This window comes from Cygnus olor, chromosome Z (genome assembly GCF_009769625.2).
Source record: "Cygnus olor isolate bCygOlo1 chromosome Z, bCygOlo1.pri.v2, whole genome shotgun sequence".
Classification (NCBI taxonomy): domain Eukaryota; kingdom Metazoa; phylum Chordata; class Aves; order Anseriformes; family Anatidae; genus Cygnus; species Cygnus olor.
Window position 1 is genome coordinate 54,357,744 of NC_049198.1, and position 14,515 is coordinate 54,372,258.

Genomic DNA, 14,515 nt, shown 5'->3' on the forward strand with positions numbered 1-14,515 from the left:
GCAGCATCCAAATAACAAGAGAAAAAAATTAATTACATGGTAGTAACTGCTGAAAACAATTTTTATATATAAACTAGTATATTAAAAGCATATATTTATATATAAAAGTATATATAAATTTTATATATTATATAAATTTTACTATTAATTATTATTTTATTTATCAGTATTTTATTATTATATATATTTATATGTATTATATATAAAAGTATATATATTTATATATAAAAAGTGTATTAAAAGAGAAAATAAATTAACTATACTATTTCCAATAAGAGGAACAGATGTGCATATGGTTAATTTTACTGGTGAAAACATCTAGCCACATCCAGACAGCAGAAAGCTTCCTCGTAGAACTGCACCACTCACCCGTTAGACACAGCTACAGCACCAAGAATAAAGTGTCTTGCAGCACTGGTCATGTAATAAATGTGTCAAAAGCAAAAGCCAAGAGACTGGTAGACAGGTTGGATTATCTCATTCACAAGACAGGAGACTGGAGCAGTGATACTATCTATGCATGACACTTGTATGCCTCAACCTCAAAACAACAGCTATTTGCATTGCAACGCACTGCAAAGAAGATTGATAGCAAATATTCCAGTATTTAGTTAGTACCAAAAAAGCATTGTGGCCAGTTCCAGCTCTAGTTTTCCTGTATTGTTGGTTCACCACCATTAATACAGAGTATCTTTCTAGGCAATACTAATATACATATTGCCTTTCTTTCCATGGACTGCTGCATTTCAAATAATTATGTCAAGAATTTCTGTAAATGTTTGAGAACTAACCTGAACTTCTGAACACCACAAAGAGCCCTTACCTGCAATATGACCATGTGTTTCTCCTGTTTTTTACTTTAACATTATACATAGTGAATCAGACTGAAAATCCATATGCCATTGTTGAATGAAGTTCAGCTAAAAGCTAGTTTACTGCAGAAGGGCTATATTATAACTCTCTCAAATGCAAACAAGAGAAACTAAATACGGCTACAAAAATGTTTAAATACCTGCAGACTTTGGATCTTCCATTCTTTGCCTAATCTGAGAAGTCAAGCTCTGGATCAAGGAGTAGACCTTGTCACATGTCTTTACAGGATTTTTAATAACCTGCATTGATTTTATCAATGAGATGCTTCCAGATGGAGTAAGCTGCAATTTGAGATAAACACAAACTGATCAGATTCGAAAGAACGATAGAAATAAGATGGAATGTACTAAAGATTCCAAGAATCGGGCGAAAGGTATTCAGGTAGGTTGTTATTAATTTTTGAAACAATTTCTCAATGATTTACACCCTTTGAGGAATTAAGAAAGAAAAATATATTGAAAGGTAATAGAATTTACTACAGATTCAAAGGTGACAAATTCATAGAGTAACTACTTCCATATAATAAACATGAGCAGTTTCAGGAGTTCCTAAAACCCTTCTTTGTTCCAAGATATGAAAATTCCAAGGATGTTTGAGATCTGTATATACTTAGCAATCTTCCATAACTTTCGTTCAAGTAACCGTTGCATTTTAAAATTTACCAAAACTTTTATAAGAAACGTTATAGTTAGGCTACATGCCTCACAAAACACATCTTTCTCTATAGAGCACCCTTCTTAACATAACTGGAAGGAAGAACCAGGTACTTGGAAAAAAAAATGATTCTTTCTGGTTTAGGTGTTTGTTTCTATGGGACTGCAGCACACAAACACAGACCAAAAAAATATTTAAGTGCATATATATTACAAGATGTCCTTCAGACCTGACTTAAACATAGAAACTGTAGAAGTTATGCATATCACCATTAAGTTGGTGTCAGTATGGTGTCAGCCTATGTCCATGTACATAAGCCTTAGCCTCATTTTTTCAGAAAAGATCTACATAAACCAAAGTAGGAAAAAAATATTAAAAATAATTTAGCTATATAATATACATACGTATTTGCACTTTCCCCACAGTTTCCTGAAATGCATAGGATAATCTGGAAATAGAAAACTTCTACTCGCTACCTAATAGTAAGCAGTTCCTACCTTCCTATCATTACAAAGTATATCAATAAGAATAGTGCTCTGGCACAGAAAAAGAAAAGGCATATTGTTTTTTCAAAGTGCAGGTAAGTGGAAAAAAAAAAACAGAAAAGATAGTATCACTTTTTAATCTCAAAGGTTAGTTACTTTCATAAAAGAATTTCAGAAGACTATTTTAGAAGAGAATGATATATAGTTTCAGTCACTTTTCAAATCCCCTTTATAGTGAAAAGAAAGGTGCTAATAAAGAAAAAGAAATCTTTGAAACCTTGAACACTCTCTTTTCTCAAAGTACTGCTGAATCCATTTTATGCAGTGATTTGGACGATTCTTTTAATCTACATGCTTAACTAAGTCCACATAGAGTAAATGTGTGATTAGTAAAATTATTTTTCAATAATTTGCTCTCAACACCTGTTAGAAAACATCAGCTTAATCTTAAACTTAAGAGATAACATTTGAGGGCTTGTTTTTTTACCTGTTATACCAGACAGGCTAAAGGCAATTGAAAGAGAAAAAAAAAGCTTCTTAACTATAACAAATAGTACTTACATTTTAAACCATGAACAATTATGTGTGTTTTTGTACTACGTCAGCATTTTCTTTCACTGATTAGGAAGTATTCTACCGCTTTTCTGCATTTTAGTATTCTTCTAGTCAGCAAAAAGGCCTTGTAGGATGTAGGTAGTACATTTTGTAATATTACATACAGTAAAATTTACAATTAGAAAAAAAGTATAATCTTTTGAATAATCAAAAAAATAATCGAACAGTGAAGATGATTTATTAATGTAGTCCCTACCAACAAGTATATTCCTATTTCAAAGTCTGTAACTATTCTGATTACTCAAATTACAAGACAGCCAGAAATACCTAACACCACAATTGCTACAGCTTCCTTTTTAGTTCAAAACTATTTGCAAACACATAAATGATTTTTCAAAATAGATACGTAAAATTATTGTTTGTTAACTTAGTACAAGTATTTGCTTGTCTATTTATTTCATTTCATTGAAAACTAATCATATTCTAACCTTATCATAGTCGTCAGCTGTAAATTCTCTGTCCCTCTGGAGAATTTCATGGAGCCTTGCTTTAACACGATGCTGACAGCTGCTTAAAGAATCACTGTCACTGTCCAACAGACCATTCATGTTAGCACTTTTTACCATCTGGACAAGAATAGGAGTCAGTTCACCCTCTAAGGCCAGTAGACCCTGAAGCAAATAATATAATTAATCAGACAAACATGAGAAATTAACAGTATCTTAAAAACAAACAATCAAAAACCCACTCAAAATACTAATTTAAATTCAAGATTGTATCATTTGCTTATGTACAAGACTTGGCGTGGAAACAACCCTCAAAGCACTGCCTTGATATGTAGGATTACTACAATCCGTGCAACAGTGATGCTGACCTGCCATACAGCATGATCCCCATCATAAGCTCAAGTAATCCTGGCATCTCAGAAGTGCCAACAGTGCTCCTGTGAGGCCACAGTTGTTCAGGCATTGGGTTGCAGGGAGTGCATGGTGCCTCTCCCTCAGGCTGGAAAGCAATAGTGGCCTGACTTGTGGGGGACATGGTCAGGGTCAGGTGCTGAGCTACCAGAGGAAGGCACTATGGTAAGAGACGGAATAGCATCTGGGAAGACAAACTGGACACACACAATATCTTTGCAGAGACCCTACAAAGCCCAAACCCTGTGTGGGATGGAACAACATTCAAAGAGTATAGTTGAACTACAGGTGGATGGAGACTTCCAAAATGGAGGCAGCTAGAAACTTTTGTGACTCTTCTGGCTACTGAAGGGTTCTGGGATAAGAAAGAAAATGGAGTGATGTCTCCTCAATCCTGCTGATTGAGGAGAAAGCAGAACAGATAGATGAAATAACAATCATAGAATGGTTTAGGTTGGAAATGACCTTAAAGCTCATCTAGTTCCAAACCCCTTGACATGGGCAGGGTATACCTTCCACTAGAATCAAGCTGCTCAACACCCCATCCCATCTGGCCTTGGTTAGATGGGGCATCCACTACTTCTGTGGGCAACCTGTTCCAGTGCCTGTACAACAACACATGCAGGATGGAAACAAACAGGAAAAGAAATTCTGAACACTTGCAAAGGTTTAATTTTGCAAAGATGTTAGAGATGTGGCAGAATAGCTCACATGAATGGATCTCTGCTATAGCTACAGGTCGGGAAGGCAAGGAGGAAGAGCTGGGTTCTATATAAAGGAGTGGCTTGACCACTGAGAGCTTTACTTTGGAATCTGTAACAAGAAAGCTGAGATGTTATGGGTAAGGATCAAAAGATCGTGTAAGAACATGGTGGGCCTCTGCTACAGACCACCCAACTAAAAGCAGAAAATAGATGAAGCCTTCTTGAGAAAAGTGAAGAATGTCTCCTGATTGCAGGTCCTGTTTTATATCGGGGCCCCTAATCCTGGATACCTCAATGCATGGGCAATATTGCAGGTGACAGGTGCTCCAGATACTGGAGATAATTCAGGACAATTCTGTGACACAGGATACTGATGAACTATCTAGCTGAGGCATTCTCCTCGACCTGTTTCTCAGATGTATCAGGAATGTGAAAGTCAATGGCTGCTTTGGTAATAGAAACCATGATATTGTGACAGATCCTTAGAGAATAAACAATTTTATTAGAAGCCCTTCAGATGAGGAGATTTAAGCTTGTTCATACAATCCCATGGAAGAGTGGCCTGAAGGGCAAAGGTGCCCAGGACAGCTGTCTCTAAGGACAACCTCCTCAAAACACAAAAACAGTGCATTCTGACATATGTAAAGTCATATAGAAGGTCAACATGGATTAAAAGGGAACACACAGAAGGTGAAGAAGTTAGGGATGGGTTACCTGGGAGAAAAAAAAATAGAGATTACCTGAGAATGAAGGAGTGGGATTAAAAACCTGGAGAGGCCATGGAATCTCCATCTTTGGAACTATTCAGAACTTGACTAGATACAGTCACAAGCAACCTCATTCAAGCTGACGCTGTTCTGTGTGGAGTTGGACTACAAGAACTACAGAGGCTTCTTCTAACTTAAACCACTCTAACACTCTGAATTATTACTGAAAATCATTCATCTAAGGAAGTCTTTATGTAAAGCTTGCACTGTCTGAGTTCTCTCACACAGTTCAAAATCCGTATCACTGCAAGAAGGAAGTGAATCAATTATTAAGAAGTAGAAGTATTACAAATGCAAAAGGCTATTTGGAAGGAACAGCAAAAGAGGAATTTGCCTAGCATGAGGAGGGGTAAAGGAACACTTTGGCAAACATTATAGATGTAGGAAGTTTTTCTAAACTTTTTTCTATTACTAATTGCTTTAAATTCATGTTTGTACTCAAAAAAACAAAAGTTCCTATTTCTTAAATCTCACCACAAAATGTTTATTTCACACCAAAAATAATAATAAAAAATTTAATTACCTATGATACATCAAGATGTGGTATTGCCACTACATGTTACTTACTCAGTAGCTATTTTGACAAGCCAAAAATTATAAAGTATCCTTGTAACAACTTTTAAAGGAATTATTTCTATTAATACCAAAAAATCACATTAGTCTATAGTTTTTACAAATTCCCATTGAAAAATTTTCAAAGTAGTTTATTAAGTCCACATTTCTGATGGTTTTCAAACCCTCTCATTTCCTCTGTAAAGTTACAAATCAGTAAGAGAAAGATGGTCTCAATATAAATATTGCTTTTTGAACTCCAGATCTTTTGATCCAAGTCTCTGAAGTGACTGAAAATTGCACTTTTTGCTCATGGAAAATGAATCCATTAACTCAAACCAGTTATAAGGCTCATCACATACAAAATTTTTCAAGAAACTGACAAAATTTCAGGATAATTTCAGAAAGTAAGCACTAAACAAATAAGCAAGGTACAAACAAAAAATGTTTCTGTACTATGGAGTTGATTACTGAAAAGGACTAAAGCATATTGCTACAGCTCTATAACAAAACCCTGTAAGCAACTGCTCAAAGAATTCTAATGCCTGGCACATTAATTGGAAACTTTACCACCTATCACGAAACAATCTTTGAGAGCAAGTTTCTTTTGAAACACAGCCTCTGTGAACTATAACAACCCATAAATCTCCACCAAGTTTTAGAAGAAAAAAGTTTGAGACTATCAGCTTTTTTTTTTTTTTTTTTTAACTGGAAGCACGCAATTTAACATGGTACCTTCGCAAAAGCTGCTGCAGTCATCTGAACTCGTCCCTCATCAGAGGCGTAGATTTTGAGATCATGCCGATAAGTGCTATGTAATCTAAGTAAACCACATCCAGGAAATCCAGCATAATCTCCTACCAAACAAACAGATTGCTCAAACTCTCATTTTACACTTTATTATCCTCAAAAGGGATCTATGCCATTCAACATTTTTTTTTTCTGTTTTCTTTTTACCTTGTCCACCTGGATACATACACCTGAAAGCCCTTCCAAGCTCCTCTGCTTGAACCCTGCCTGCGGGGGTCAGTTCTCCTCCCCATTTTAGAACCAGAAGCAGGGATGGCTCATTTCTTCTATTATCTAATTGTACACAAAGAGAGGAGTTTAGTAGCAAAGTATATTATAATTCCTTTTTTTTTTGGTCATATAAGCAAAAATACCGGGACTACAAAGGGCTGCAGTAAATGACCTCTTCTGTATTAGGAACCTTTAATAGTTGTCTAACATTAAAAAAATACTGAACTAGAGGATTAAACAGGTACTTAAACAGCAAAACCTGAAGTAGTTAAATTAGACAGAAAACATAAGTTAAAAATATTAAATAAGAAATCCGAAACGAATATGAAATCAAGTCAGAAAATTAGAACAAATTGGATGTTAAATAACGAGTTATTACAGTGAACGAATACAGATCGAGGACCAGAAAACGCTTAGAAACATTTTAAAGTCAGCAGTAAACGATGAGTGGGATTTCCCCAACTTTCCCCCAAAGACACCATGTTTGATGAATCACTAAACCTTCTTAACCCCTACTTTTCTGACACAGAAAAACAATGTTGGAATACAAATTTACCTCATAAGTCTGTGTGCAATTCAGTAGATTAAGAGACTGGTAAGTAATTACCATCAATAAAAACATCCACTTAAATCAACATATTGGTTCTTAACATCAAGACGTATTATACCACTTGTCCTTTACTATGTAAATACACATGATATTAAGTTAACATTCATAGAGGTAATACTACACCTTCCTCTTCACTGGAAGTCTTTGGGCAACCATGAGGAAGATATGTTAACTGAACTTTGCGATTTATGCCTGAAAAATGCCCATACCTGAAGAAGGAACAAGAAGTGAGAGAGGAAAATGAAGAGGAAAAAAAAAACACAACATTTTAAGTGTTTTCATGTACAAATCTAAACCTACTATGCTCCTGTAAACAGGATATCATAAAACTACACTGGTCATTGATTTAAGTGTTTGACCACCTTTTAGCAAAGCAGTCTTAAAACAAACCGTATTCAACAAGCATGGAATGACTACAGAAATATCAAGCATTCTGTGATGAAACATTTACAAATATTATTATACAATACTTGTTCTCACCACATTGAACATAAAACTGAAAAAAAACCCCACTGCCTATGCATTTGCAGGTTGCATGAATAGTTTATCTGTTCAATTGTTTTTCAGATTCATAACTACATGGGCTACCAGTATCTAGAATGTGATCTGGCAGTGCAGATGGCCACTGCTTTACCAGCCAAGGAAGTTCTCAAACAGAACTCAGTATCTTCATAAATTTCAAGAACAATTGTATTTGTCCCAATTTCTAAAAATTATCTGCTACCATTTAGAGTTCTGAGATCGCAACTCTTTATCAATCCTTGAAGACTTTTCCTCTTCCATTAAATATTTCAGACTTCAGATACAAAATCATATTTGGAATCCTCCAAATTTGTTGTAAGTAGACAGTACACACAGTAAAAGCCTGCTACAGGTTCCAGACTTCACACACTGCCAAGAGGCAGACCCTATACCCAGGTACCTCTGCAAAAAAAAAAAAAATTTGAGAGCAAAGAAACTAGTCCTTTCATGTAGGTAGTATACTGAGACACTAGGAAGATAGATAAACTGACTGTTTAAACAACAAATTCCATTAAAAATATACAGAGAAAACAGGAGCTCTGGTCTCCTTCAAGATGTCCTAATGCATGACATTCTTTCTTGTCCTTTCATGACAACCCAAGTGCTTCAATTAATATATCATTATGTATTTGATAACCACTGCAAATGAAGCAGTAACTGTGAAACAGGACTAACAGCAACACACACAGCATCTTGCTATAAAGCCTGCAAATTAGACACTTACATTTCTAACACAGTCTTCAGCTGTTCAAGCTTTGCTTTACTTTCTTCAATTTCAGAATCATTGTTTTGCCCAAGTTCTACAAGGAGTTGCCTTGCTATGTCAAGCACTTCCTAAAGAAAGCAAATACAGAACTAACTTAAAATAAATAATTTTCTAGTTATAAAACACCAAAGCAAGAAAATAAAGACATACTTGCCTGCAACTGTTTTGGTTTTTTCAGTTTTAGTTTTCCAGATTTATATCCATCACATTTTTCAAAGAGATCAAAAAATCTTTAGGAGAAAGAACATTGATTAAAAAACACATTTAATAAGTTAAAATATTACTTGAACAAGTGGCTTTTAAACTTAAAGCAGCCTGAAATTAGCAACTTTATTTGAAAAGCATGTTAAAATCTGAAGTCCAGAGCTCAAGTCAACCTTTATTCAAAACCCATTTCTCAAGAATATCTTCAACATATTAGAGAAAGTTGAGTACAAAAAACGTTTTCTTATTCACTTACTAATTGATAAGAAAGGGAATAAATTCTATATATCAAATCGCATAATATTTGAATATACAGCTATGTGTATACTTAGCCTTCAAGAATAATCCTCAACAGAAGTAGAGAATATAAAAAATGAGCAGTAATACACCTTTACTGCAAGTTTCTGTGAACACATGACTCTAGTCCCAACACAAATAACTATGTTTTATTGAAACTGCACCTATTTCTAGACACTTTATGAATGCTAATTTAAAGATAGTATCAACCAGAAATACACAGTAATAAAACTTTGACAAAAGTAAAAGACAAAAAGGTGGTGCAGTAAGATGACAGTTGACACAAGAACAGTAAGATAAAAAGAAAGCCAGAAGTCATAGTCAAATGGTGAAACAAAAATATTCTCTTCTGATTATGAATAAAGACATTTATAGAGATAAATGCATGTTCATTAAAATAACACAAGGCTGTTTACAAGGCACAGAATGTGATGAAGGAAGTCTGCACAACTCATTTGGCAGTCTTATTAGAAAGAGATGCATGATTGTTAATTAGCTGGAAAGACATCAGTTACATTAAAAGAGAAAAAAATGAACAAAAAATAACTCCTGATGTAATTTCTGCTTAAATTCATTGCTTGCACATCCCCAAGAAATGAGCTTTACTCTAAATAAAACTATTTTTTTAAATCCAAATTCAACTTACTTCTGATGTTTTACTTCCATTTTCATTTTTTGTTTTGGTGTTCGGTCCCCATGACGTATTACAGCAATAACACATCTAAGCTCCATCCTAAAATTTTAAAGGAGTTATATTTCACAATTCTATATGTGAGGAGTTTTTATTTATTATTATTAAAACCACCAAGAATCAAACAAAATTGTTATTATCTGGCACAACTACAGGAGTGACAGAAGGATACGCAAGAATATAAGGTTAACTGAAAATGATGTGAAGTATAAGATTTAAATATTGATTTTAAGACTTGAGTAACTACTTGGGTAATATTTATTTTAAGTAGTTTTTAAAATGATTTTGAGGTTCATTAAATGAGAGAGCATGTTTATTAGAAGCGCATATTAAGTTGGTGCTGGAACAATGATTAGCAGTGAAGGAGGCTATGCACAGAAAACGCTACGCTTGAAAATCTGCTGTTCTATACTCAGCTTGACTAAGGATCAGAAACTCTGATTGCTGGCATAGAAATTGTGATTTCTTCCTTGTTTTCATCACACAAAACAAGCGTTCATAGGCCAAAGTGGGAAAACCTTGTGAAGAGAAAAAAAATTCACACAAAAAAGTTACATTAGGGTTTTACACAATTCAGGCATAGCTACTATTCTCTTACATTGTTCCAGAGGTGGTTGGCACAATAGGGATGTCTTCTGCTTCCAAAGGAATTGACCATGGTATCTGAAACTGGGGAGCAAGTTCTCTCATTATGATATTTCTAAAAAGGGGTTAAAAAGAAAACAACACTAAGTTTAAAGAAAAGCTTGTAAATGTAGCAAACGATCCAAAACAAATATATTTATGTGCATGTGCTTTTCTAGATGTGATTCTAGAGTATTATTGACCTTAAGTCTCTAAATGCATATTTTTCTTTTAATTTTATTTAAAAAAAAAAAAAAGAACAAATTAAAGCTACTATAACTGCTATAGAGACAACACTAGCCTAACAGCCCAGGATACATAAGGAACTTCAGTCTTTGAACTCCAGTTCCTAGAAGAATTCCTTGGATATGACTTAGTCTGGTTCATTTAAATATTCAGATATATGGCTATTATCTAAATAAAAGTCCCTGAAAATCAGAAAGCCATTCTAACCCAAGAGTTAGTAGTAGCTTTAGTGGTAATTTTATTTCTCAAAAATTTCATTGGTAAACCTGGAAAAACCTATAAAGGTCATAACTACAAAATGGTAACACTGCATATAGAAGGTTATTAAATTTGATAATGTTCTATTGCCCAAGTATTTCAACAAAATATAGTGAACCTCGAGCTGATATCTACATTAAAAAGCAGTAACATTAAAAGAAAAAGTGCACCTTGAATTAGCACAATCCCAGATTTTATTTCCGAAAAGCGAGGAAAAAAAGTCTGCCATTTACTTCTCACTGTACCGTATTACAACTCCCTGCATGCACAAGGAAAAAACTCTAAGATAACTTTTTTTTTTTCAGAGAATTCAACATCTATAGCAATTTGAAATTGTTACACCTTTTTTTGCTCCCAGTGCAACAGATAAATGCTTCTCTCCTTGAAAAAAATCTCAAATACCTTTAGAACTTTAATCCTGCTTTTGAAGTACTTAGCTTCCAGTGTTTGCAAAACACTCAGACTCAGGTGTTTTGGATGATTTTAGAAATAAGGAATTAATTTAAGGCTTATTTAGAGATTTATTAAATATGTTACTTATTGAATTTAACATTTAATTTTAAGTAATTATTTAGGAATAAGGAGTAAGTAGTACATAGGCTATGGTTACATACAATAGGCAAAACTCCTGAAGTAAATCAATAAACTCTTACCCCAGTATCTTAGCACAATCATCATAGTATTTCATGGAGTTTTTCACAAAACTGAAGCCATTCACATCACAGACATATGACTGTCCATTAGCACGCAGCAAATCAAAGCCACAAACAGTTTGCTGTTTTTAAGAAAAAAAGTTCGAGTTATCTTCCTTTTTTTTAAGGTTTTCTTATCCTAAACACATCTTAACATGTTATTCACCTAGAAGCATGCCAAAAATAACGGATTTGATTTTTCATATCTTTTGCCAGTTCAATGTTAGGTTCACTCATGATATGCAAACATCTTCCTACTTATTAACTTTATACCCTCAACTTGACTTTAGCCTTCCTACATATCCTTAGCAAAATCAGTATTGTCAAGTTCACTTATGCACTATATTAACTTTCAAAACCTACAGCTTAGATAACAATGGCAAATTCCCCTTCTGACTGTGGACTTTCCTTCTACACACTGTTTTTATGGATGGCACACAAGAAATCATAAAGCATCAATGAAAACATTATTGTCCAAATTTAAATTTGATAGGATAGTTTTGATACAGACACAGTACTGACACTGTTAGCATAGGACATTAAATGATATTTCAACAGAGCTCAAAGCCCTTTTGCAAGGTGACAGCTGTTCACACCCTCCAGAGTACTATCATAGTTACACGTTATGACAAAGACTGAAAGACAACCTTTCTATAAGAAGGCTGAAGGGAGAGTAAGAGACCGAATGAATGATGTTTTAACAAAAGAAACTTAAAATTACCCAAAAATAGAAAATATCAAACACTTAAAATAAAGAAACACTATGTCAATGCCAAATTAGCATTTATTTGGACCCAGTGTAAACAATAGGTAAATAAGAGTTACAAAAACTTTACTAGTGAAGTTGCATTTCCCTAACTAGAAACCATTAACAAAATGTGGGAACATATGCATAGAACAGATACATTGTGAACTAGCAAAGCACAAGAGTAACATGTGAGGAAACATACACAAAGCTCATGCAAGGTAAGTAGCCCTCCAAACTTGTTAATGCATTGAAAGAAGAATTCTTATACACAAAAAAGTGTGAATGTGGAAGTTCAACTTCTCACCTTCTGCACAAAGCCTACAATATACCCTATTATGGATGCAGGCAGAGCCAACAATATCACCGCTGACTCTACACATGTAAAGTCTACAGAAGTTTCAAGTAGTAAACAATTAATTAGCACTAAATGTTTGATCAGATAGGAAAGTAATCAGCTTACCTTGAAGGCAAGGCATACTTTCCAAGCAATTAACTTCTCTCTTGCATTCAGGATGACTGGATACCTCACTTCTTTTCCTTCACTGTCTCGTTCTACCTTGCCATCCAGAGCTGGAGATTTCCGGGCTTCAGCGTGAGCGTAGTCTGGACCTACTGTGTACACCTTTATTGAAAAACAGGAACTCTTGATTTATTGTAATTTAGTTACACTAAGTGTATCCATGCATCTTGCTAAATTTATCTCAAATGTGATAATCACTGCAATCACACTGTTGCTGCTTGAGTAGGGGGTTAGACCAGATGACCTTCAGAGGTCCCTTCCAACCTCAGCCATTCTGTGATTCTGTGAAGATACTAGCAGCTGTCATCACTAATTTTGCTCTGAAGTACCTTCCTCAATGGCACAGCATTCAGTGAGCATCTGTTATTTACTGACCTCCTAGGATGAAGCTGAAGCACAACTGAAGAAAACAAATCATAATATTTAAAGAATAAAAATGAATTCCTTAATTATGGCAATACAGAGGCAAAGAAGAACATTTTCATCTCCAAAACATCTGCAGAACTTGAACAGCAGATTAATTCAAGAATGATTTGAGTTTGGTTGATTGTGGAAACCTGACTGTAGGACTAAGTGATTCTCTTTATTAAAAGATATTTTCGTATTTTAGGCAAGACTGAACAAAGCAATATTCTTCCCAGTTTTAGCATTACAAAACAGGGGCTTTAGAAAATGAGTGTGCTAACTACCGTTACAATTTTAATGCTCACTGCAAGCAAGTACTGAGTCCTGTACTACAAGAGACTTGTCAACAGCTCTCAGTAAATGGGACACTGTCACTTGACTTGAAAACAAGACTGTTCTGTTTTAGCTGAGTACTTTTTTTTTGGTCAAAACTTATGATAGAAAATACTGCTGAGCATTATAACTGTTTTTGAACAGAACTGAAGAAAGCTGTCATAAGAACTCTCTTACTATCTTGACACCTTCTTAGTTCTTATGAAATAGAATAACGCCTGGTTTAATCAAAGAAACTGCACTAGCTGTGACTCTCCTCTTGCACGAAGCTTAGAAGTCTACACTGACATACCTGTTCCATACCTGTAGCTTCAATGATTTGGGATTGTAAAGTGATATTGAAAGTATGCTAGACATGGCTAGTCTCTAGTGGGTTTTTGCTTCTCTTTAAATTTAAGGGGGCATCTGTAGGCTTCCTTAGATAGCTTTCAGATGCAACTGTGCAGGACACCATTTGAAAAAGAGAAGATAACAAATATGTCTTAGATAGCTATTCTAAGACATGGCTTATTATCAACATACTCTACGACCTGAATGTGCATCTCCTGCGTGAATGATGAATGTAATACTTCAGCTACTAGAAAGCTGAGATTAGAATAAAGACGACAGGAATGTCAGATATAAGGTCAATTCAGGTAAGTGGCTGAGTTGGGTAAAACTGCCTAATATAAGGTTGACAGTCTTGTTAGTTGAAGAAAATCCATTATTTATACGGAGCATTTAAGTCCACGGATGCTGTTTGATATCTACAGTACAACAATAGTCAACAGTCCCCACCCCTCAAGTCATACGCATCCCTTCAGGTTGCTATAAACTCTTCTTTTTAAAAACGTGTTGCAGAAGTCTCTTACACAGAATTCTGTAAACTCAGATTAACCTCCTGCAAAGTGTTACACCATATGAAGAATATAGCTTATGAAAGTAGAAAAGCTTAAAAAAAGAATTGGGGGAATTTGCTTAAGAACATAAAAACAACATTCTCCTCATGTATCTCCAAGTGGAAGAAGTTGACTGCAATTGATAAAAAGGCCTTTTTGGCCTAAGACTGGATTAGATCTTACACTCTAACTTC

General features: G+C 34.7%; 1 protein-coding gene across 9 annotated transcripts in view; it reads right to left on the reverse strand.

Annotated features, from left to right (window-relative positions):
• The window catches only part of PPIP5K2 (diphosphoinositol pentakisphosphate kinase 2), a 42,690-nt gene that overhangs the window by 19,478 nt on the left and 8,697 nt on the right, over positions 1–14,515 (reverse strand). For all 9 annotated transcript variants that reach the window (XM_040540653.1, XM_040540652.1, XM_040540651.1 and 6 more), the window contains exons 7-17: positions 12,646–12,807; positions 11,399–11,520; positions 10,216–10,317; positions 9,573–9,659; positions 8,580–8,655; positions 8,384–8,493; positions 7,261–7,346; positions 6,465–6,590; positions 6,243–6,364; positions 3,056–3,238; positions 1,013–1,154 (exon numbers count right to left, since the gene is read on the reverse strand). In XM_040540653.1, coding sequence (XP_040396587.1) covers positions 1,013–1,154; positions 3,056–3,238; positions 6,243–6,364; positions 6,465–6,590; positions 7,261–7,346; positions 8,384–8,493; positions 8,580–8,655; positions 9,573–9,659; positions 10,216–10,317; positions 11,399–11,520; positions 12,646–12,807 — 1,318 coding nt within the window. The remainder of the gene's footprint in view (positions 1–1,012; positions 1,155–3,055; positions 3,239–6,242; positions 6,365–6,464; positions 6,591–7,260; positions 7,347–8,383; positions 8,494–8,579; positions 8,656–9,572; positions 9,660–10,215; positions 10,318–11,398; positions 11,521–12,645; positions 12,808–14,515) is intronic.